The sequence below is a fragment of the Primulina tabacum genome, chromosome 14 (genome assembly GCF_025594145.1).
Source record: "Primulina tabacum isolate GXHZ01 chromosome 14, ASM2559414v2, whole genome shotgun sequence".
NCBI lineage: Eukaryota > Viridiplantae > Streptophyta > Magnoliopsida > Lamiales > Gesneriaceae > Primulina > Primulina tabacum.
The window spans coordinates 30,740,893-30,766,701 of record NC_134563.1 but is presented as its reverse complement, the minus strand read 5'-3'; the positions used below and the strand labels follow the sequence as shown (position 1 = coordinate 30,766,701).

The window sequence follows — 25,809 nt, the reverse complement described above, 5'->3', positions numbered from 1 at the left end:
CATTCGAAACAGTCCTTGTGTGTCATGTGTTTAAATCATTCATAGAGCGTAAAGATTGTTATATATGCGCATATATAATGCTGGCTGCAAACTATTCTGATTTTCAAGCGGAGGTAGTCATTCTTGTAAATCCCTACAAACGGATCTCCTTCGGATTGATCGTCAAATCCGGTCCACGATCAGAGAATGCATTCTTCGCTTGGATTGACTAGAAATCGCAAGAGATTTGTGCGTTGAGACCGCGACGTCCGATTTTTCAGAATCCAGAGCCGGTGCAGTGGCAGAAGCATGACGATGGAAAAACAATGATGGCTGAATTTTTAACCAAAAATTGTGAAGTGGCCGAGACTTGTTGCGACAATAAATGAAGGTTTTGTGAATTTTTGTGCATGTAATTGTGTGTAAAAATTATGTCTTTATTATGCCCTCTGATGGTGTATTTATAGAGTGTGATTCTTTAACTATCTTTCGCCTACTATTATCATTGCTTTGAGAAGATTGTGAATGAGAATTAAATTCAGAATGTCTGTGCTGTGTAGTGATGCACAGGAGTCCAACGACCACATTTACTTCAGATGCAGGGTTTCGAAAAAGATATGGGATGGTATTCTAGATTGGTTGGGCATGAAGAAAGGTATGGGATCAGCAACGGTTGTCCTCAAAGTCTTTCGAGGTGTTTACCGAGGCAACTCAACGATTAAAAAGATGATATGTATGACACTTGCAGCTACGATATATCATGTTTGGAACAAGAGGAATAGGGCGATTTTTAAAAACGAAAAGCCGGATGTTGACGCCATTATCAAGAAGATCAAGATTTTAACTTATCGTTGTATTTCAAGTGCGATATATGTCACGGATGAATTGATTACTTGGCAAGAAAGAAACTAATTATTGTTGTCAAACTTGTAACTCAAAAATTCGCTTCAAATTGATTACTTGGCGTTGTGATTAGATTAAAATAATAATGATAATCAATAGAAGAAAGAGACAAAGGAGGAATGGAGAAATTAGGTGAATAAAAATTCATCCAATTGTCAAAACATCACTAAACAATAATTTGCCCACGCAAATTCAACCTAAACCACTTGCTTTCTCCCCGCATTCCATTCTCTTCATTTGAGTTCTTCTTTTTTTCTTCTTCTTATGTTTGTGATATGTTGAGGCTGTGGAAATCGTACCAGAATTGCTTGGCGACGCACCCAGTTAAGACCCAGGTGATTAGCTCCGGCTTGATTTGGGGAGTTGGTGATATTGCTGCTCAAACCGTCACTCAATCCACTTCCAGAAGAAATTATGTGAGGGGGTTTTTTTTTTTTTTATCATTTTTAATGGCTCTGTTTTCGTATGGTTTTTTATTTTCTAATTTGATTTTTCTGAGGTGGGCGCAATGGGTTGCGCCTAATTTTGTTTACTGTTCGTGTTTGATGGAATGGGTATTTTTTTTTATCTGTTTGTACTTGCGTTTCTTTTCTCAAGTTATAGGACTATGTTTTGTGTGTTATTAGAAGGAAATATGCGTTGTGTGTGCTTCGAGTGTACGGGGTGGGAATTTTTTGTAGATGTTTGCTGTATTTTGTTGAACAAAATGCTGGTAACTGAAAACCCTTATTTGTCTGTCTTGATGTGGTTTTATTGTTCAAAGGGCATTAAACATCTCCAGAAAATGAGTAATCAAAGACATTAACTTGTTACATCTGCTATGGGTCTATATTCTTTGTATACATGTTGCATGTTTTTTTCACAGACTATGTGAAGTCAAATGTTATAATATGTGGGTATGCATAGTTATTAAGTGTTCGGTCTCAATACGCTCAGGATCTCTCAAGAATCCTAAATGTAAACTTTTCTGGCGGGGAAGTGAGATGTTAATACTGGAAGGAGGATAAGATATTAATGGTTTAATCATTCTTTAGTGAGGAGGAAGACTTTCTTTGCGCGCCATATCTTGTTGATTGTCAACTGGTATTTGGTCTATTTTTCCCGAATTGACATGAATCTTCAACATGAGTGTCCCTCTTATACTTTGAATTGATTTTACTGAGTTGTTGAAAGGAAAACAAAGTCCTCATGTTTATCTTTAACCTACTACTTCCTATCAAAAAAAATCTTTAACCTACTACGTATTTTCTTCCAATCTTGAAGAATGTTTATGCAAGATGTCGTTTAGCTTTCTTTAAGCCGTGCTGTTTATATACTTATGTATATGTGTTTTTTCCTTTGGATGGAACAAACTCATGATGCTTTCTGCAGTCGTGGGCAGAGCTTTTATCTATGAATGATTAGAGTTATCATGTTTATGTGTTTTCATAAAAGATGGAGAAAGATATGACCAGTCTCACAATGGTAAGTTTACTTTTGGTTTTAGGAATCAGATTGTGCTTTTATCCTTTATGCATCAGATATAACAAAATTTTGCGCTAGCATTCTTTATTCCTTTTCCCTGGTGTTTCTAATACTTGTTGAAAATTGAACGGTCACCAACCCCTCGTGTGCGTGAAGCCTGCCAAAATGAGCATGAAATGAACATTTTTTTCTTCTTCCTGCTCACACGTCTGATAGTCATACACAGCTTTGGCAATTTGGATATCTGTTACTCTAAGAAGCTTAACATCTTCATTTTCACATCACTGAATAGTGATACCATTGTTTCCTCTGCAGGATGAAGATAAAGAATTTAAGATCAATTGGAGAAGAGTCGCTACTACGAGCTTGTTTGGGCTTGGATTTGTTGGTCCAGTTGGGCATTTCTGGTAGTTTTCTATTGAGTTATGATTTTGAGAGGCAAACCCTCGTTTTCTATACTCAGAGGTCCTACTAAATTAAATATGAAAGCTTTTGGTTTTGAGTTACATCACATGTTTAAATTTGAAAATGGACAAGTAGGTAACTAGGTAATTTTCTGTGACTTTGCTCATGTTCTTGATGACCAGATTGAAATTGACAAAAAGGAGATTTTGACATATTCTCACTCAGTAATTTCTAAGACGAGGTCACAGTAACGAAACAATGGTTCATTATTTGATATTATCCATCTGTGGAAATTCTCATGATGTAATAATAACCATTTACTAATGTTGTTGAAAATATCACTGTTAGAAACTTCATGAACACTGAATGCTGTAGAAATCCAAAAAAAAATTTAAATCAGATTAATTAAAAAAATTGAAATCAGATTAATTATAATTAGGTTAGAATGCCCTCTGAGCATTATATCATGGATTTATTTCTTCAAGGCTGAATTGTGTCGGGGATGTGTGCATTCACAGTCAAATGATGTAAATCCTTTGTTGTGTTCTGTTCACTTTTCATCGTGTATCTATTGTTTAAAAGTAAGATTAATAAAGTTTTAGCCCACTAAACATTATGTCATGGATTAGAAACGGATGGTGCTTTAGACTTCAAGTAATCTTTGATTCCCGTCATTACACACGCACAGGCTGTACGGATCTCAATCCTTCTTCCATTCAGGTATGAAGGGCTGGACCGTTTCATTAGATTAAGGCTACAACTACGGCCCAATTCCTTCCGTTTTGTCGGCACAAAAGTAGCAGTTGATGGCATAATCTTTGGGCCCTTGGATTTACTCCTGTTTTTCACTTACATGGGCTTTTCTACGGGTAAAAGTGCCACTCAGGTCAAAGAAGATGTTAAGAGAGACTTTCTCCCAGCCTTGATTTTAGAGGGAGGCATCTGGCCAATTGTTCAAGTTGCCAATTTTCGATTCATTCCTGTTCGCTATCAACTCCTTTACGTCAATTTTTTCTGTTTATTGGATAGCTGCTTTCTTTCGTGGCTTGAGCAACAAGAAGATGCCCCTTGGAAGCAGTGGTTCAAATCGTTGCTTCCTTTGAACGAAGAAAAACAAGAAGGCGGGTAATTGGTAATTACTTGTTCATTGTTTCGGTTGGTTCCGTCTTCTCTTCTGGGATCATTTTTCGAACTTTCATTGACTAGAATACATGTAAAACTTGATTTCTGCCCCGGATATGAACGTTTTGTGAATGTAGAGTTCTTGGCTTCGATATACTGCTAAAGAGGACGATGGCATGAGTTCATTTTTGCATCTTATAGGCTTTCTATTTTGATGAAAAGGCGTTTTTATATGTTTGCGATACATTGTTTTCTTGTGTTGCCGCATTTATGCCCAAAATCTCAATCCAATTATCCAGAAACATTTACTCTTTTATATTTGGATTATCATTTGAAGTTAGATTCTTTTGACTGTGTTTTTCTTCTTCACTGAAATTCTTGTAAACACAAAGGATAATCATTTAAAAATAACAAAAAAATTTTTAAGGCCTTCAATTATTTCGTCACAACAAGAGGTATTATGTGAAATTAACTTATTATTCTTTGCAGTACTATGCTAAAATAAATATTGTTTTTTAATCTTAAATTAAACATAGGATCAATTTTTATTTCATATTAAAATGTCATTCTAAAAAATAATGATAGAAACAGATATTATGTTAGTGAAATCTAGTTCATTCCGGAGTTGGAACCTGGATAAGATGGGATTAGAATTTATATCGATTTATTTATTTATTTTTTACTGAATAATTTATATCGATTAATATTTACACTTATTGTGGTACACCTGTGATGGCTTGTTCATCTGACGATAAGATCGACTTATTGTTCATGTGACAGTAAAATCTCCAAAAGGGTAGAGTTCAAGCTATCATAAGGGGCATAATATCAATACTAAATTAGAAGTTCTAAAATTGATTTAGACATGTAAGATCTGTTAAACTGATAACCGCTATTGGGAAAGAATTGATCAACTCAATTGAATTGGAATGTTCTGTACATGGATTTATAATACGAGAAAAGAAACGTGTTCACAAAGAGCTAAAGACGTAAAACCAAAATAGCGATTCACCAATTTGGGCTGGATCCTAACTTTAGTATATGGGCTGTACCACAGCCCATATACTAACACCCCCCCTTCAAGCTTGGAATAAGTTGTGGACACCAAGCTTGGATAAGAGAAAATGATGTTGATCGGCACTCAAGCCTTTGGTGAAGATATCTGCGAGTTGCTGCGAAGAAGCTACATATGACGTTTGAAAGCACCCAGATTTGATCTTGTCGCGGACGAGGTGACAATCGATGTCAATATGTTTGGTGCGTTCATGGAACATTGAATTAGCGGCAATGTGCATAGCAGCATTGTTATCACAGTATAATATAGTAGGACCAGAGAACTGCACGCCCATATCAGTGAGCAAGCCTTGTATCCAAATGATCTCACATGCGGTAGTGGCCATGGCTCTATATTCCGCCTCAGCCGAGGATCTGGAAACGACACTTTGCTTCTTTGTACGCCATGACACCAGGGAATCACCCATTTTAATGCAAAAACCAGTAAGTGATCGATGAGACATGGGATAAGAAGCCCAATCCGAGTCACAATAGGCAGACAAGTGTAATGAACTGTTAGCGGACAAAAGAATGCCCATACCAGGAGAGCCTTTGAGATACTTGACAACGCGGATAGCAGCGTCCATATGAGAACGTTTGGGGGAATGCATAAATTGGCTCAATCGTTGAACAACATAGCAGATGTCGGGCCTGGTAATGGTTAGATAAATCAGTCTCCCAACTAAGCGCTTATAGGCGTCGGGATCAGCGAGAATGCCATCCGAGGCAGGGAGTGATGGAGAAGTGAACAAAAGATCAAACTCATGAGAAGTGAGTTTCAGATGTTGTTCAGCAGGGGTATCAAATGGTTTAGCTCCAAGAATGCCAGCTGTAGCAATGAGATCCAAGGCATACTGACGCTGATTCAAAAAAATCCCAGCGGTTGAGCGTGCTATTTCAATGCCCAGGAAATATTTCAATGGTCCAAGGTCCCGAAGCTCAAGCTTAGAATGTAAAAATTTCTTCAAAGCAGTAATGGCGTCTGTGCTACTACCAGTAATGACGATATCATCGACATAGACCACTAAAAGAGTGGTAACTTGATCATCGTGATGGATGAACAAGGAGTGATCATGGTGCGACTGTGTGAAACCAGCTTCAATCATGACAGCAGCAAATTTTTGGTTCCATTGGCGGGAGGCCTGTTTCAACCCATAGAGTGACTTGCGAAGGCGGCAAACCCGATTCTTCCCTTGAACATGATATCCAAGAGGAAGGTGCATAAAAATCTCTTCATCCAAATCGCCTTGAAGAAAAGCATTGGCAACATCCATTTGAAACAAATTCCAACCACGGACAGCGGCTGTACTCAAAAAACAATGGATGGTGGTGATCTTAGCTGCAGGAGAGAATGTGTCATGGAAGTCAACTCCGGCTTGTTGTGTATAGCCTTTTGCAACAAGACGTGCTTTAAATTTCTCAACTTTCCCATTAGGTAAGAATTTCAAATTATACACCCAACGACACCCGATAGGCTTGGCATAAGGAGGTAAATCAACTACATCCCATGTATGAGTAGAGTCAAGAGCTGTGAGTTCTAAATCCATTGCATGCTTCCACCTAGGATCTGAGATTGCCTCGTGGTAAGAACGTGGCTCGGTGGTAGAAGAAATTTTTGTGAGAAAACTTTGATAGGACGGGGAAATTGAGAGTAACTGATATGGTTGGAAATGGGGTATGTACAGAAAGTGGTGTGGACTTGAGACAAAGAGGGACAAGAAAAATCCTTTGTCCAAGTCGGGGGCTTAGTAAACCGAGATGATCTCCGCAAGGAAGGAGGAGATGTATCAGCTGGGGTGGTAATATCAGACAAGTTGAGGTCTTCTAGTGGAGGATAATCAGTAATCGGGCTAGACTCAGGGAAAATAGAGCTGGGCGGTAAGTTTGTGGCAAATGGAAAACAAGATTCATGAAACACAACATCTCTGGAAACAAAAAATCTTTTGGTGTCAAGGTCCATAACCTTATAACCCTTTTGAAGGACAGAATATCCTAAGAATACACAAGCCTTAGCTCGAGGTGAGAATTTGTGATTGACATGTAGAGGCGTTGCATAACATAGGCAACCAAACACCCTTAAAAAATCATAAGAAGGGGGCTTGCCAAAAATGACTTCAAAAGGAGTTTTATTGGTAATAAGTGGGCTGGGAGTGCGGTTTATAAGGTACACCGCGGTGAGAACACAATCTCCCCAAAAACGAAGAGGAATGGATGATTGGAAAAATAAAGCTCGAGTAAGTCAAGTATATGGCGGTGTTTTCTTTCAACTACCCCATTTTGTTGAGGAGTATATGGACATGAGCTTTGGTGCACAATCCCAAGTGACATAAACAATGAACTACATTCATGCTTAAAGAAATCAGAAGCATTATCCGTCCAAATTGTTTTGATTTTGGACAAAAATTGGATGGTAACCATAGCAACAAACTGGCTTAAGAGCCGAAGAATGTCCATCTTAGACTGCATAAGATAAATCCATGTCCCTCGAGAAAAATCATCCACAATTGTGAGGAAATACTTTTCTCCATTATAGGTTGGGGTTCTAAAAGGGCCCAAATGTCCATATGGACTAATTCGAACAAACCAAGCGACTTAGACAAACTTGCTTTAGGAAAACTCAACCATGTTTGTTTCGACTTAGGACAAATCCCACAGTGAGACAAATGTAATTGCTTTGACAGAAAAGGTAAAAAATGCATTCTAGATAAAGACATATGTCCTAGTCTTTGATGCCACAAGTCACTACTCACAGAAGTACAAGAAATGAAAGTGTTACACTGTGGTGTATTATGGTGGATGGAAGAAGGCAGGGACAATGCTGTAGACAAGTAATAAAGTCCATGGCGCTCTTTACCAGTCCAAATTATCCTCCCACTTGTGCGGTCCTGAAATGTGCAACAATTGGGATGAAATGTAACACAACAATTATAGGATTTAGTGAACTTGGAAACAGAGAAGAGGTTGTATCGAAAGTTAGGAACAAATAGCACATCGTGAACAAGAATGTTTTCTGAAATGGCCACAGATCCTTTATCACTAACGAGGAGTTGATCACCATTTGGCAACCTCACGGAACTAGGGGAAGCACACAAAGACGTAGCACCATGTAAGGGAGTAATTACCAGTCATATGCTCGTTAGCCCCTATATCGATGATCCAATCTGCTTGAGTTTCTTCAGTGACATGCCCAGCCATGTTAGCAACATTGGTGCTCGATGATGGAAGATTATTGACAACATTAGTGTTTGAAGAATGCAAGGTAGTACTTCCTAGCAACTTTAGTATTTCAGCATATTGAGCTGGTGTAAAACTAGCTGTAGCCCCTGCAGTGGCTTGTGGTGTTGATTCATTATCATTTCCAGTCACATTGTGAGCCATAGCACCAAGTTTGGGCCTGTAAAAATCTCGATTAGGATGCCTAAAATTTTCTTTCCCTTGCTGTGGTTTATATAATCTGTGTCCTGGCGGATATCCTACCAATTTGAAGCTGTGGGCTTTAACATGACCATTCAACCCACAGTGGTCACACGTCAGCACATCTCTCCTTCACTCATCACCCTGCCCCTGTCATGAGTAGAAAACTGCAGCAGGGTGCTCAACTGAAGATAGCAAGCGATGAGATTCTTCTTGAGATAGCAAGGAAAAGGCCTGAACAACTGTTGGCAGAGGCACCATCATCAAAATTTGACTTCGAACATGCATATAACTATCATTAAGCCCCATCAAAAATTGCAATAAACGTTGCTGTTGATCATGCTCAACGTACTTTCGTGCCGCAGCACATTCACATGATGGTAGAGTCACCAAAGAACTATACTCATCCCACAGCTGTTTCAATTTACAAAAATACATCGAGATTGTGTTATTGCCTTGAGTCAATCTTCCAAGCTCTCGGTGAAGAGAAAAGATCCTGGAGCCATTAATTTTATCGAATTGATCTTTTAAATCTGACCAAACCGTAGAAGCATCGCTGGAATACACAATTCCTCCAAATATATCTTTTGAAACCGAATTCATGATCCATGATAATACCAATGCATTACATCTTTCCCACTGATGTAATGTAACATGCCCTGTAGCTGGACGTTTACACGTACCATCAATAAGTGCTATTTTATTTTTGGCTCGGAGTGCTATCAGCATAGCGCGGCTCCATACGCCATAATTTTCTACCCCTGTTAACTGCTCAGTAACGATAGTCATACCTGGAGCATCCGACGGGTGCAAGAACAATGGATCATTGAAATTCGTGTTGTTTGCCATAAACACAGCTGCCCGGAGTAAAGAAAATCACTCGAATTTACAAGGAGAAGAAGAAATACTCATCGATTTCAACCGATAGATCACAAATTCAGCTGTGAGCTTGAGCTGGGGACAGGGAATCAGTGGTGAAGATCACGATCAGGAATCCCGTACTCGCTCTGATACCATGTTAAACTGATAACCGCTATTGGGAAAGAATTGATCAATTCAATTGAATTGGAATGTTCTGTACATGGATTTAAAATACGAGAAAGGAAACGTGTTCACAAAGAGCTAAAGTACGTAATACCAAAATAGCGGTTCACCAATTTGGGCTGGATCCTAACTTTAGTATATGGGCCGTGGTACAGCCCATATACTAACAAGATCCTTAAAAATATATTAGGTCCACATATTTAAATTAAAATTTGACCGTTAGACATAATGTGTGGGTACAATATTTTTGTTAACATTTCATTGACCAAAATGGTAGAATCCTTTTTTTTTTTTTTATAAATCCTTGTGCTAGCATCTTTGCTCATATTACGTAGACCTGACCAAAGGTTGGGTCAAACCTGCACCTGAACGGGAACCAGTTCGTTGTATCGGGTTTGACCTAGAACAGTGATCGGAACAAGCCCTAATATGGTCTTGTTATGGTTTACGAGTGTAAAAGCCATCGAACCCGGCGGTTCAGCCAAATTTTTTTATATTTTAAATGAACGACCAAGATCGATTGATCAAGTGAATGTTGAAGATGACCCGCCAGGTTGGCTGTTCTTTTTTCTTTTTTTAAAAAAAAAATCGTTTGAAATCAAAGACCATGATTCGTGGTCATTTTGCAACGATCGACCAGCCAAGTCGGCCAGAACCCGAACTGACGTGTCGATCGTTACACGATTTTTTTTATAATTCCTCCAAACACGCTTTATATTTTTCACACAATTTTTTTAAATCTCTAATTCTCAATTGTTTCTTGATTATGAAAATATCAAGTCTCGATTATTGATTTATTTTCACTTGTTGATTTATTTTTATAATTACTTCAATTTCATATTTATACAAATGACCGGATCCGGATCAAGTCGTAGGGGTGACAAAGGAAAGGGAAAGAGCATCATGCCACCTGAGTTCGAATATTGCAGTTTTCCTTCTTTCAATATCGATGGTTATGATCTTGATTTTTCAAGTGATGAACATCAAGAATGTGAACAAGAGGCTCAACAAACACATCATCATCAGAGTCAAGAAAAGTATGAGCAATCCGACGAAGTCTAAAAGTAAAATTCGAGCGGTGCCTCCCCCGACATCCAATATCTTCATCAAACATTTCGAAAAGATGAAGCTTCCCTCCGATGATATGCAAGCCAAATGCAAATATTATTCAAAAACTTACAAATTTCAACAATGAGGTGGTTATGGAACTTTGATGTGGCACGTGAAGAAAAATCATCCGGTGGAAATTGGCATTGATCGTTCTCAAACTCAAATTATGACATTCTCTTCTCAATCGGATAATGATTCTCAACCTTTTAAATTTGACGAATCTAAATTTAGAGAAAAATGGCTAAATTTTTTGCGGTTGAGCAACGATTTTTTAGTTATTATTGATAAATTATCTTTTAAAATCGGCTTTCAACATGTACAAATATTTCTATTAGACGTATTCCACAAAATACTCACAAACGCATACTTAAAAAATTAATCATTTATAAAAAATTAAAGAATTCGTTAGTTTAAATAATAAAGTTTATTTGTGTTCCGATATTTGGAGTGAGTTTTGGCAAAGTTGTTCACATATGAGTATTACATGTTATTGGATTGATAATTCTTGGAACATTCAAAAATATTGTTTGCATATAGATGTTTTAATGAAACACACACGACACAAAAGCATTTCTCAACTTATATTTGTTATTTTGGAAGAATATTGTTAGTTTTTTCAAATTTTTTTATAATACTAGTGCTAATACTTCTAGTATTAGTGAGCTTATTAAAATAAGTAAATTATCAATAGGTAATAAATTTTTCATATTAGGTGGATATATCATATTTTAAATTTGTGTGTTCATGATGAACTTAAAAAATGTATCATCACATATTCAATCAATTAGAAACATAATTTATTATTTATGGGCGCATTCTCAAATTATGAAACAATGGGGAAAATTTTGCAATAAATGGTATGAGATCTAAACGGTTTGCACGAGACGTTCCAATTCTTTGAAATTCAACATACAAATTATTATTATCGTCTTTTGAATATAAAGACTTATTATGTATATTTTTTCATCAATATGCTCAAGCTCATCATATTTATTTATTTTCAAAGAAATAAAACATATGTCCTAATATTTGTGAAATTTAATAAATTTTTAATGATGCTAGTGATCAATTATCTAGTGTTTATTATCATACTTCTCATTTAGTTTTAACACATTGTTGCAACACTACATGTATTTTTAGAGAACCTATTAAATCCAGTGATGATATTTAGTTCAATGTATTTATGTCATGAAAGAAAAATGAGAAAAATATTGTTTACAAATTCTTGAAATATTTTTATGTGCTTTGTTTAATATCATAGACTTAAATTAGATGGTTTACAAGAAACATTAACAATATCTTTAGACCATGTTACGGAAACAGTTTCTAATATCTCATTGATTTTTTTAATACTAAAACTCAGTTATATGATATTTATAATGAATATAACATCAACTATGGTAGACAAACTGTTCCACATGAAATACAATCCACTACCACTAGTAATATTACTTCTAAACTTACTAAAAACCAGTTTTTATTAAGAGAACAAACGAAACGTCGAGGATCCTCAAGTTCCAGTCAGGAACTTGAGAATCATTTTACCATTAATTTTTATATCAGTGATGCAAACGACTGAAACTTTCAATATTTTGCGATGAGGATCGCAAAAAACACAAATACATGTAATTTTGTCTATAATGATAAAAAGAAATGCTAGCTTGCCTCGTTTCAACGGTAGCATTAAAACAATATTTTAGTATTAGCGGAAATTAATTGGATGCGAGACGTTTTAACTTAATGTCTTAAAATTTGGAAGTTCAATATTTTCTCAATGATTTGTCAAAAGCCGTTAGCCGAACACAACATATTAAAATTGATGAAGAATACCAGGACGAAACCGAGAGAACATCCAAAACTATTAAAATTGATGAAGAATACCAGGACGAAATCGAGAGAACATCTAAAACAACGATGAGAAAAAATATGATGGTGTGACTTAATATAATGAAATGCAATATATATTTTTATATAAGACGTTGAAAGTTGAGATGTAATAGAATTTTTATTAAAGAAATATAATAAAATTTTTTATTTAGATAGTAAAATATTTAGTAGAGTTTTTATAACTTCGATTATGTGAGCTTTTTTTTAGAATTTATTTTTTAATTCTTTAAATGTTTTTAATTTTTTTTAAAAAAATAAAAAGATCGCACCGAATCATAACTGACAACAGACGACCCAAATAAAGGTTTCCGCCCCGGCCCCGGCCCCGGCCCGTGGCCATGTGTAAATTATGACGTCAAGATTTCGAAAACAATTAACAAACAAAACAATATCCCAAAAGGCCAAACCGAATCTCGGACAGTATCTGCACTCGCTCCCATCCACAGCGACGCACACACTGAACGTGAAAACGCCATAGCTGAGAGGGTCAATAAAAAACATACGATCTATTTAAAATTTAATTAAATAAAAAGGATTTTGACTTTTTAAAATCGAGAAAAGGGAATTGAATGTATTAGTTAGATAAGATCATTAATTAGCTTGTTAAAAAAATGAAGAGTGGGCCACTCTTTTACTTCTAATTTTTTTTATTTTTTAAAAATAGATTTTTTTTAAAAAAAATAAAAAAAATGGAAGAGTGGGTCGAGAAGAGCACGACCCACTCTTCTACTTCTATTTTTTAAAAAAAAAAAAATTCTAATTTTTTTTTATTTTTTTTAAATAAAAAAAATGAAGAGTGCTCGACCCACTCTTCTAAATTTTTTTTTATTTCTTTGTTTTTTAAATAAAAAATAATAAAAAGAGTGTGTCGAGTGATAATGTTAGAAGTTTGGTTTAGGATTTTGTTTAGGGTTTAGGGTTTGGGTCGAGTTTGGGTCGAGATGGGTCGAGTGGGTAGAAATTTTTGATATTTTTGAGTTTTGATCATTTTATAATATATAATTCACTTTATATATGATTAGAATGTAAATATATATAAAAAATTTATTTGTGTAAACATTAGTTATATGTTATAATTTAAGTATGTTAGTTAAAAAATTCATAACAAGTAGAAGAATGTATCTCTTATTCTAACAATGTGTGTTGAATTTATACTCGACTAAAAATCTTAACAAATTTTATAATTCCACTAAAATTCATAACAGATTTTATAATAATAAAACTAAAAAAATTCATAATAAATTTCATTACATATTTACTTTAATGAATGTATATCGAAGCATATGAAATTAATGTTTATTGTATATAAACATTAACAAATTTTATAATTCTACTAAAATTCTTAACAAATTTTATAATAATAGAGCTAAAAAAATTTATAACAAATTTCATCACATATTCACTTTAATGTAATGAATGTATATCAAACCATATGAAATTAATGTTTATTATATGTAAACATTAACAAATTTTATAATTATACTAAAATTTTTAACAAATTTTATAATAATATGCTTCTCGACCCATCTGTTACAATATATTAAAATCTATACATATATATATGCTTCTCGACCCATCTCGACCCCACGCGACCCAATTTGTGGGTCGTGGGTCGAGTATAATCTCGACCCAATTTTGTGACGAGTTCATAACCCTCGACTCAGTTTTGATTGAAATTGTTATAATCCTTAGCACATAAAATTAAATTACCAAATTGAGTGTACTCCACCAAATATTCTATCTCTTTCTCATTTAAAAATGATACAATCTTCTTACAGATCTCAACGTATTTTGATCTTAAAGTTAACTTGCATTCAAAAAATTGATTCCTTCCAAGTTTAGCGGAAAAATAAATATATAAAAAAAAACAAACATAAGATTATTAGTTATATAAATTTAAAACAAAAGAAAGATTATTAATTATAAAAATTTAAAATTAATGGGTCGTGTCACGACCCATAGATCGTGAAATCTTCAAACCACGACCCCGGGGTCGGTGAAGCCCACGACCCTTGGTCTTGTGCTTCACGACCCATCTTTCACTCACTTGTGCTTCACGACCCACATCATGACCCATGGGTCGTGAAGACTTGTGCTTCACGACCCAGGGTCATGAAGCTGTGGGTCGTGACACGACCTTTGGCTTCACGACTCAGGGTGAATCTTTTCACTCTGGTTCATGAACACTGACGAAACCCAATAAATTTCATATCTCAAAATAAATTTCTTTTCAATATATGATTTTTTTTGGATTTGTTGTTCGTGGTTAATTGTTAGCCAAAAAATGAGATGATGAAAAGTTGAGAATAAAAGTATTTTTTGTGAAGATAAAGAATGAAATGAAATCTAAGATTGAATCGGAAAGATAGAAAAATTAAGTCGAGTAAGTTTTTTTATTTAATTAAATTATAAATTTTATTATATATAAAATTAAAATACACTAATAAAAAAATTAATTTTTAAATAAATTTAAACAAAGGATAAAAATATAAATTACATTGACTGCCTTTTCCTTAATAAACTATTCCATGACTCCTTTTTCCTCATTTTCCCCTTCCAAGAATTCACCTCATCTCTCATTTCACTTGTCCCAAATCCAGAAGGCTTCTCTTAATCACCTCAACCCTCGTATCCAAACCCATACCTGCTTCCATCTCCCACTTCTCCGCAACAATCGCTGCTCCGTCGCAGCCCCAAGAAAATTCGCCGCTTTCTCTTGAAACCCTCTTTGTGCCGCCGGATACAGACGTTTCGTCTCTCGAAATCTCCAGCTTTGGCTCGAGAATCTTGAAGGGCTCCAACATCGTGTTGAGTAAGTATGCGGCAGGCGATGGTGCTGAGTTGTGAATTCGGAGTTTGTTAAGAGCAGTGTAACAACTGAGGACTGTCCATCCGATGGGATTCCTGAATTCGCGCTCGTGGGCAGGTCTAATGTGGGGAAATCTTCGCTTCTTAACTCGCTCGTTAGGCGGAAGCGGCTCGCGCTCACTTCCAAGAAGCCTGGTATGTTCATTTTGTTGCAGTGTGTCAGACATCATTTTGATGTGGCTTTTTTGGCAGATATTATGTTTCGTTTCAATCGGTGGGAATGTTTTTCTTGGAAGAATTTGAGGCACGGTCTGATGCTAGGATAATGCATTACAGATCTTTGTTTTGTTTCGTACGACTCAAGTTCTACAAATGATCATTTTATCATTCTAGTATTATACATCATTTTTCGTCCATGGCATAAGCCAAACGGTGCCTAATAGTATTACAAACACTTTTTTGGGTAATTGTGTGTGGCTAGTTTATTGGTTATGCTGCTTCTTCTTCTTTGATAATTCCCAGATATATTAAAGATTGTCAGAATCAAAATAAGAAAATCAGGTAATATTCGGATTAATGGATTATTTGGAAGAAATAACTTTTAAAAGTACCCATCGTTGGTGAAGAAGAGCCTCTGGTACCAGAGATAAAAAAGGTGCATTAAACGTCTATGGGATCAGGTTTTATGTATTGCCAAATAGAGGGATTTGTTATTTTATGCTTATAGATGGTGCTCAAGAGTGATTGAATGTGAGATGAAATGAACTTATAACAGATAGTACTATAGCTATGGGAAGCTCATGTGCAAGTTGTATCATAAAACTTTCCATTTTGTGGCGTGATAGACATAGATTTCTTCATCGAACACTGATGGCCTGTTTATGAGTGTTCTTTTTTGTTAATATTTTTGGAAGCTAAAGAGTATTAGGTGACTTGGGTTTGTGGAGATGGTGAGATGAATTTTTTTGTCAGATAAGACGTTGAGTTTGTCTATTTTGTGATGCAAAAAGGAGCGACTCATTGAATTTCCTGTATAAGATGATAGAAAATATTTATCTTGAACGATTCAAAGCACAAGAATTTTTTTAGCTTTTCATGCATAAAATCATGTTTCGAAAGTAACTATATTATCATGTTTCCATTTGCAGGTAAGACACAATGCATCAACCATTTTCGTATTAATGATAGCTGGTACCTCGTCGATTTGCCGGGCTATGGGTATCGACTCGACTTTCTTGATTTTCACTCATTTTATTGGGTTCTCATATGTGATTGGCAGTTAGATATACAGGTAAACGATTGTGAGACAGTAGTTCAAATGGACCTGCTGATTTCTTAACAAAAATGGACACCATAATTGTACTATAAACATCAAAGCTGCCTAGTTTGCTACGATGTGAGGCATTTCAAATTATCTGCTGCATCCATGCTTTATTTCTATATTTTTGGATGTTCATCATGTGTCCCCAGAAACTGGTTGAAGAACATAATTATTTAAAGTTTACATGCCATGCATCCATGTTCAAGGTTTAGTAAAACAACCCTTGCTCCTCTACCCAAGCAAAGGCCCACTACTTCGATGAAGAGCACACCATGACCATGAGTTTCGTCCTTGGTGCATTTCTAAAGTTCATGAAACCTTTTAACCGTGCTCTCATTGCGTGGATGATAGATTTTATTGTTACATAATGTCTTGTGAAGTACATATTAATCATTTCCATCAAGCATAGCCGTTGCCTTCCGCTTAGGATATAATTATCTATGCACCTTATAATTTTAATAACTACGATATATAACTCATGGCAAGCAAATGCTAGCTTTAGCACCATTTATAGCAGAAGATTCGAATATGTTAAGCTAACACGTTCATACACTATTCTAGTATATGTTGTTGAAATGATTGCTTGAACCATGAAAAACAGGAAGATTTCCTTTATGGAATATTCTTTTTCCCTCATTTCTCTCTTATATTTGTGTCTAATATCAACTTCCATGAATGAAATTTACGAAAATGGAAATAAAGGTAAAACCAATTTGTTTAGTGATACTGTGAAGTTTTCACCATTCTGTTCCACGTAGCAACAAAGTAAATTGCACAATTTGTTGGTACCTGTGACGATGGCTAGTTTTTGTTCTTGAATAGGTACGCAGCTGCTCCACATGAGATTCGAACAGACTGGGACAAATTCACCAAGGATTACTTTCTCAACCGGCCTACGCTTGTCTCGGTTTTCCTTCTGATCGATGCCTGCATTCCCGTAAAAAAGATTGATCTCGAATATGCTAGTTGGTTGGGACAAAAACAGGTTTTTAGTTTATACTTGTACTTCTGAATGGGAATACAAAACAATATTAATTTTCTTTTACGGGCGAATGCCTCTTGCCATTTTCTGTTACCCTTTTTTTGTGGCTTTATGGAATGCTTTACGCCATACTTGGTGTTATGACTAACGTTATACTAATTGGGTACTTGCCAAGAGTTCGATGAATGCCTTTTTTAAGTCATGTAGATGAATATTCAGTCAGTACTGCAAAAAAATGTAAAGATCAAATGTAGCTAACTAATTGAAATGCTTGAATGGATGGTTATCTCTGCAGAAAAAGTTATCAAATTGATCTATAATTTTTCGCGTTTATGCATCGGTAGTCTTCACATTTTTAAGGATCATCTTTATTAACAAGTAAAACTGCTAGTTAATTTGATAAAGAGGCTGTAGCAGGCTCAAGAAAGTTGTGATGTCTAGATTTTGTTCACTTCTTTTTCCAGATTCCTATGACTTTAATATTCACGAAATGCGACAAACGGAAAAAGAAAAGGAATGGAGGGAGACGACCTGAAGAAAACACCCAAGAGTTTCTGGAACTGATACGCAACTTTTTCCAGACGGCACCTCCTTGAATCATGACAAGTAGTGTCACAAACCAAGGAAGAGAGGAGATACTTTTGCACATGTCTCAGTTAAGAAACTACTGGCACAAGCATTAGGCCTCCTACCAGGTATTACTTTGTATTCTTATTTATTTATTCCTCAATTTTTCATGTGAGGCTGATACAGTTGGATGAACTACACATAGAATATGCAGTTTCTTAAATCTAGAGTGGTGTTCCATGTCGGAGCGAGCTCGGGGATATCGCCCTCACCCCTCTTTTAATTTGTTGATGATTCTATCCTTAAATTTAGAGTGTTGTTATTTACATTCTATTTTTTTGTTTTTCACACAAAATATAAAGTGGAGTGTAAATAACATTATTCTTAAATTTAGATATTGATATTTGACTGAATTTAATTTTGGATTTTGACATCAATCTGTACCAGTGTTTTAAAGGCGACGTTTAGGCGGCGGGTGGTCGTTCACCTCCTTGATTTTTACAAGGCGATATCTCTAGGCGATGATGCATAAATTGGGAGCTTAGGCGGCTCGAAATCTACCTAGGCGGAGTAATACATGTATTTTTTAAAATATAGTTTTTTTAAAAAAAAATTAAAAAATTAAAAGCTCATAACCTCAAACATGATTTGTATTGTCGTAATATTTTAAATACATTAATATCATATTATTAGTTATGTTTGTCAATGATTTTTTCAAAAAGACGTATCATAATCTATATTGCAAACTAGGGGTGCAATTGATTCGAGCTCGAGTATCATACCGTTTGAGCTCGACTCGATCGAATATTAATTTTCAAGTTTGAGCTCAAGAATATATTAAGTTACTCGAGTTCGAAAAGCTTGATTTAGGTTCTATTTTAATTCTAATAAATAATAAGTATATATATAAGTAAATAAATATATAATTGTATATTCGAGTAGCTCGCGAAATATTTGAATAGGCACATGTAAAACTCGAGTTCAACTCCATTAAAAATTCGAGATACTCGAGCTCAGTCGAGTCGAATTTTGATCGAGCCTTTCATAAGCTACTCACAAATACTTTGACTCGTTTGCACCTCTAGTTCAAATTAATGCCATATATTATGAGTTTGAATCGATGACAAATGAAGTGTTAAATAAATACGAAGATAAAATAAAAGAAGAATTGAAGATGACAAAAATTTGTGTGAGATGGTTTCATGGGTCGTATTTTGTGAGACAGATATTTTATTTGGGTCATCCAAAAAAGAGTATTACTTTTTATGCTAAGAGTATTACTTTTTATTATGAATATCAGTAGGATTGATCGGTCTCACATGCAAAGATTTGTGAGACCGTTTCACAAGATATCTACTCATTGAAGATATAAGCTTCGCAAGTTCGTAGCCCGTCGCTTGTCTACAGCATTGCACTTTTTAAAACATTGATCTTTATTTGAAAAAGGCGAATTCCATCAAAATTCCCAATGAAATTAAATTCACCTGAATTAAATCTATCTAGATAAATAGAATAATTTTGAAATCAGGAAGAATATTGAAATTAATTAAAGTAAGAGTTGGGTTTTATATGAAATTTGAAATAAATGGATAAATACAATATAAAGAAGACAAAATTTCCCAAAAATCTATGACGTGCCACAAAGTTAAAATTTTAGGAGGGGGGGCTCGTTTTCTGAACGAAATTCTACAATTATTATTATTAATTGAAATTCAAAAATAATATTATTATATATGAATCTGACACAAGAAAAATAAATGAGACATTCATAATAAATTACATGTTTTTTATATAATTTTTTTACAGTCCTTTTTTTTTAATAACATAATTCACTTGTAAACTAATCTAAGTAAAAAGAAGTAGTCTTGAGATACTTAACTTAGAATAGCGCAAGAGGCTAAAGATTTTCAGTTGTAAAATGAGTATGTCTTTTGTGAGACGAGGCAATAGACTAAATATTTTCATTGTAAAATGAGTAGGTCTCTTGTGAGACGGTCTCACAGATCTTTATTGTGAGACGGGTCAACTCTATCGAGTATTCACACTAAAAAATAATACTCTTAGCATAAGAGACCCGTCTCACAAATACGACCCGTGAGACCGTCTCACACAAATTTTTGCCTTGTAAAATATAATTTTCTTATAACTGATATGATTTGTAATAAACTTTATGTAAACAAAAGTATTTACAATACATTAACATTTTAAAATTATAACAAAATTGTGGATATTCTAAATATAACATGTGAAAGCTGATAATTTGAAGTTTGGATTGATCAATTTAGAGTTTTTTTTTAAAATTCAGATTTAGATATTTGAATAAAAGCTGAACTCATTATGTTATCCTGCTTTTGTAGAAACATCAAAGATTCAAATCGGATGTCTACCTTAAAATATAATTATAAATCGTCAATAATTTAAGAATTCATATGAAGTTTGGAACACGTAGTCTCATGTTCGAGATCTAAATATAATATATCTATCACCCGACCCCCCCCCCCCCCCCCCCCCCCCCCCCCCCAACCACACACACATATATACATATATATATTATTAGGTATTAGGTATAGAATATGATAGATTGACCATTCATCTTGACATCCTGTGGATATTTGAATTTATTCATTTCAAATTTGAAAAATGTGCATTTTGAAAAAGAGGAAATAAATATCAAATTAAGTTATCTTATTTTATCCCAATAATTCCACCTATAATTTAATTTATCTTTTAAAATATACTAACGATAAAATAAATCAAAATAATGTTTTGTGTGTGTGTGTGTGTATATATCACATATATATATATATATATATTATTGGTTTATTATATGAAAAAGCACAATATGACTCAGCCCTTGCTTTGAAAACTCGAACTCAACTTTCAAATCACTCAAGTCTCATGTTTGTGCCTCGTTGGAAGCTTCTAAAATTTCAAGATTCTCTTCCAAGTAATTTTTTTTTAATGAAAATTAATAATTTTTTATTCGACAAGCTCGTAACGTAATTGTGATTTAAAAATTTAAACTAGATATATATGTTAACAAATTAGAGAATAACATATACTTAGCTTCTTCTTTTTGACAAAAACATGCGTGAGACGGTCTCACGGGTCGTATTTTGTGAGATATATATCTTATTTGAGTAATCAATAAAAAAAATATTACTTTTTATTGTGAATATCGGTAGGGTTGGCTCGTCTCACAGATAAAGATTCGTGAGGCCGTCTCACAAAAGACGTACTCCTTCTTTTTTTTTTCTCTGGATTAATATGCATTTCACGTATTTTTGCTCATGCTACTTACATCAATATATTATATAGTATAAACAGAAAATTATATTATTTGAACATAGTTCAAAATTATGGGATCAATTCTCTTTATCAATACTAGCTCAAATGAGTTGGTCGCATATGATTTGCTAAATACAGATTATATAATTAACATAGTTTGTAAATTAATGCATTAGTTCGAAATTTATTCAGTGTACACCAATAATAACGGCAGCATATTCCATCTTCATGAAAAAGAATCGTTTTTCCCATTGATATATTGTTTTAAACTTAATTAGCGTACGTACGTCCAATACATATTTTGGTGTGGTGGCCTCGGAAAAATACATACATATATATATATATATATATTATAATTGTAAATTTTATTAATATTGCTTTTGTTTTGTTATATTTGGAATTTTTAATGAGACGTAGGCGTACTGACATTTTTTGACAGAGGAAATACGCCGATGCCCACGGACCCAATTACGTACGTTTTTCCATTTAAACGATTACATATACGTATTAATTCCCGATCTTATTCACAAACTATTAAAATGTAAACGCATATAATTAATTTTCATATAATTTCAAAACTTATATTTTTCTTGTAATAATAATATGTAGATTCTAAATTTTTATAGGTATATTTTTCTTATAATTAATAATAATATATAGATTTACAATTTTGATATTTTTCTATATATCACGTACAACATATGAGTGTAGCTTCATTAATAGATACATAAATTGACACGGTAAACTATATATATATATAACTAAAATGCACGACAAATTCAAATTCAAATTCAAAACCAAAATCAAAATTTAAGAGTGCGTCACGGATTTTGATATTTCTGAATGGAAAATCACAACTTCATCCTCAGAATTTCTCGTTTGTTATCTTCTTCTTTTGCTTCTTGCCGTTTCAGAGCCCTACCAGATGTTGCTGATAGCTCCATCTCCATGCAAACTAATTACTGCAATAACATCATTATTCCCCATGAAAACGACAGCTCGCCTCTCATCAAAATACCTGAAAAAACGCTAAAAAATGATGGCTTTTCAGGTTCGATTAGTTATCCCTGCAGGAAAAAAGAGGTGATCAACCGGAGTTGTTCGTCTCATAGCGGGTGGTTTAGTAGTACCGATGAGAAGTTCCCGGATAACGACGCTTTCTTCAGCTTTTCGTCTTGCTCGGGCGAGTCCTTTCGCCTGAGAGATCGCCGCCCCAAGGTAAGATGTGATGAGATGAAAAGCATCGATGAAATTGGAGAATTACGTACCAGTTCTTCAGTATTATCTGCATCCATATCAGCGAAGATCATGACTTCATCTCATGATGTCATCATCACGGGAAGCAGCCGCCATATGCCACCACCTTCGCCGCCTCAAACCGCCAACACTATTCTCCATGAAAATTCTAACAAACGTCCCACCGTGACAAAAACCCATAAAAAGAATCATGACCTGGGGTGCGGTCAAATGTCAGCCAGGATATACTATTCCGGCCAGAAAGCGAAGAGGACTCGACGGAGAGCTGAGATGAGGAAGAGATTCAGCGGCGGTGCGACGGTTGGGGAGTGTCTGGCGGTCGAGAAGAAGTCGAGGAATCCTCGCAGGGATTTCAAAGCATCAATGGTGGACATGATTTTGGCGAAACAGTCGTTCGGAGCAGAGGATCTGGAGAGACTGTTGATTTGTTTTCTGTCTTTGAATAGTGTTCGTCATCATGGCCTGATTTTCGAAGTTTTCTCGGAGATTTGTGAAACTTTGTTTCGTTTTTGAGTTACTTTGGGATTTCAATCGCTTTTGTTAATGTATATTTATTGTTTCTCAAAGAATCTGTTCACTCTCAAATATATAATTGTTTCTTTGATCTTTAGAGCATCCAGGTTAGTTGTGTGTTATAACACTCACCTTTTCATAAAAACATAATATCCACATTACACATATACGTTGTATTAATTTTAACATTAACATTCATTTTGAGTCTCAAAATCCACACTGACTCTTTATTTTTATTTTACATCAAATAAATATAATTTCAATTTATTTACAATATTTAAATGATTATTATTTAAAATAAATAATATTATTATTATAAAATATATTTATCAATTAAAATAATTTCATATTATAATACAAGTGTAATTTATTTAAAATTAAAGTTTTATTATAAATTCAAATGACGGAAAACAATGAAAATACATAAAATTAAAAATTTCATATAAATTAAACATTTTAAAAGATGTAAAATACTAATCATGAATTGTTGTTGTATTGTGCCTACATATCCTCAATTAAGTCGACAGGAAGTTGGTGATGCACTTTGATTGTCATGAGTTAGGAATTTATCCGGAGATAATCAAGATATCCTCGGTTTGAGCCCTGTATGGGTTGTGCTCAATCGTCACCTTCATCGTTCTACTAATTTGTCACGTAACCACTTCATCTTCAACAATCATGTTGTGCAATCCTTGAGGTACAACCGCAAAGAATGCATGCTATATCCACAAGTCTTGAGACACGACCGCTTCAAGAATGGTGGTTGGTGGTGACCCATGTCCTCTCGTAAATTGGCCTTTCCAAGTAACATAAGATTTTTTTCATTCTTAATGCTTGTAATCAAGACCGTCCAACATGCTAGGGAAGTCGTGCCTCTCATCATGCATTTAGAAGACATTGATCATCACCAACGTTCAAACTTCTCAAGTATCAATCAACAAATATTTCGATCACATATATGAAGAACTTGAAAGGCATTTGATGACAGTTGATTCATCCATACATACACTAAAAAAAGATACTCTTATAGAAGCATACTTTTTAAATTTTAAGAGCGGTTTTTAACCGCTCCAGCACTTTTATCACCTGTTGCAAAATCGACCATCTTATTGATGCTCATATATCTTATAGAGCAATTTTTTCAACAGGTGTACAAGTTGAAGAACCGCTTCTATTGTTCATTTTATGTTTTATTTGATAATGTTCATACATGTCACACATATTTACAACAGCTTTAGGAACAAATTCAAAGTGTTCTAATAGGTGTGAAGTGTGAGAATAGTCTTACACCGCTCATACATGCGATGGATATAAGAGTGATTTGCAACCTTTATTGATGTTGGCAATTAAAGAGCGGTTTGAAATCGATTGTGCACATTATGCATATTACAATGGTTTTGAAACGCTCTTATAGTCGTGCATTTAGGAGCTGCTTCAAAGCGTTCTCAAATGAGCGATGTATCATCCACCTCTCCTACACGCCATAGATATAAGAGTGCTTTGAAACCGTTATTTATGGTAACAACTAAAGAGCGGTTTGAAACCAATCATACATGTCGTGCATATGAAAGCAGTTTCGAAACATTTCTGTAGTCATGCATTTAAGAGCAATTTCGAAGCGCACTAAAAGCTGTGAGGTGTAAGAACATTCTTACAACGCTCGTACACGTCATATATATAAGTTCGATTTCACCACTATTGATGTTAATAGTTTAAGAGTGGTAGCAAATTACTCATATATGTCATCGATATAGGAGCAAGAAATATAAGACCCGTGCCTAACCGTTTTGGAAATCGTTTGCACTAAGAATGGTTTTTCGTCATTCTTATACGACATTGATAAGAGAGTAGTTTTCAACTACATTTAAATATATGAATTTAGAAGCAGCTGTAAACTGTTATTGAAAAAGTGCTAGATATAGGAAAGATTTGGATTTGGTCTTCAAGTCAAGAATATTAGAACGATTTTCAACTATTCTTGAAAATAATTGTTTAAAAAACGTTTTGAACCCCTAATTCGGCCATAAATATGGAAAAATTTAGGATATCTTTTCAACCTGTAAATTTAAGAGTTGTTTCAAATCAATTATAAAACAATAGATATAGAAGCCAATGTTTGAGCCAAAATTTAGAATGATTTTAAAGAAATTATTTGGAATTTCTTCTATTGTTATATCAATATGAGCGATTGAAGGAGTATTCATACAACCAATGCTAAAAGTATTCAATAGGTACACTTTCTAAACTTACCCTAAAAAAATAAAGCTATAAAGTGGTCCACGACGCCGGTTATTTGAAAATCGCTGTTACATATCTTTGATACAAGCAATATCTGGAATGCTCTTATTAGTTATATCAATAAGAGCAATTTATAGAAGTGATTTATATTACTATTAGTAAAAGTATTCAATAGGTATAATTTTCAAACCAATCCTAAAAAAACAGATCCATAGAAGCAGCCCACAACATTAGTTTTGTGAAAACCGATATTAGAAATATTCAACTAAAGTAGTTGCTTGCCCCAACTCTGAGTTCCTCGCCTTCTTTGTGCCAATAATGTGATCCATGGGCTCTGGAGTAAACATTGGACGGTATTCCTCGATTCTCCACATATGCTTGAGATTAAATGGAGTGCCATGATTTTCCTCCCTATATTTTTCATACTCAAGCCGTAATATATTCTCGTCACTAT

General features: G+C 34.5%; 2 protein-coding genes and 1 pseudogene across 6 annotated transcripts; 2 read left to right on the top strand and 1 right to left on the bottom strand.

Moving 5' to 3' along the window:
* Positions 1-990: 990 nt before the first annotated feature.
* Positions 991-4,200, top strand: LOC142524423 (uncharacterized). Of its 5 annotated transcripts, none has more exons than XM_075628412.1 (4): positions 1,001-1,298; positions 2,254-2,346; positions 2,662-2,753; positions 3,472-4,200. In XM_075628412.1, the coding sequence occupies exons 2-4, from the start codon at positions 2,317-2,319 to the stop codon at positions 3,878-3,880; spliced, it is 531 nt and encodes a 176-aa protein (XP_075484527.1). In that variant the 5' UTR covers positions 1,001-1,298; positions 2,254-2,316; the 3' UTR covers positions 3,881-4,200. The 5 variants fall into 5 exon arrangements, with proteins under 5 accessions (XP_075484524.1, XP_075484523.1, XP_075484527.1 ...); XM_075628410.1 differs by having other exon boundaries at positions 1,253-1,298; positions 2,662-2,811; XM_075628409.1 differs by lacking the exon at positions 2,254-2,346 and having other exon boundaries at positions 991-1,298; positions 2,662-2,811.
* Positions 4,201-8,493: 4,293 nt separating this feature from the next.
* On the bottom strand, positions 8,494-9,189 carry LOC142523936 (uncharacterized). The gene has a single exon (XM_075627668.1). It carries the CDS (start codon positions 9,187-9,189, stop codon positions 8,494-8,496), a length of 696 nt encoding a protein of 231 aa, XP_075483783.1.
* Positions 9,190-14,940: 5,751 nt separating this feature from the next.
* LOC142525184 (GTP-binding protein At2g22870-like) lies at positions 14,941-18,403 on the top strand (annotated as a pseudogene).
* Positions 18,404-25,809: the final 7,406 nt, after the last annotated feature.

What these genes read in the sequence shown, in the direction of transcription:
- LOC142524423 (XM_075628408.1), top strand. Translation starts at nt 1,158, where the DNA reads ATGTTGAGGCTGTGGAAATCGTACCAGAATTGCTTGGCGACGCACCCA. An exon ending in CCACTTCCAGAAGAAATTAT is followed by an intron (nt 1,299 to 2,661) that starts GTGAGGGGGTTT and finishes TTTCCTCTGCAG; the next exon opens with GATGAAGATAAAGAATTTAA. An exon ending in GGTCCAGTTGGGCATTTCTG is followed by an intron (nt 2,754 to 3,471) that starts GTAGTTTTCTAT and finishes TCTTCCATTCAG; the next exon opens with GTATGAAGGGCTGGACCGTT.
- LOC142523936 (XM_075627668.1), bottom strand. Translation starts at nt 9,189, where the DNA reads ATGGCAAACAACACGAATTTCAATGATCCATTGTTCTTGCACCCGTCG.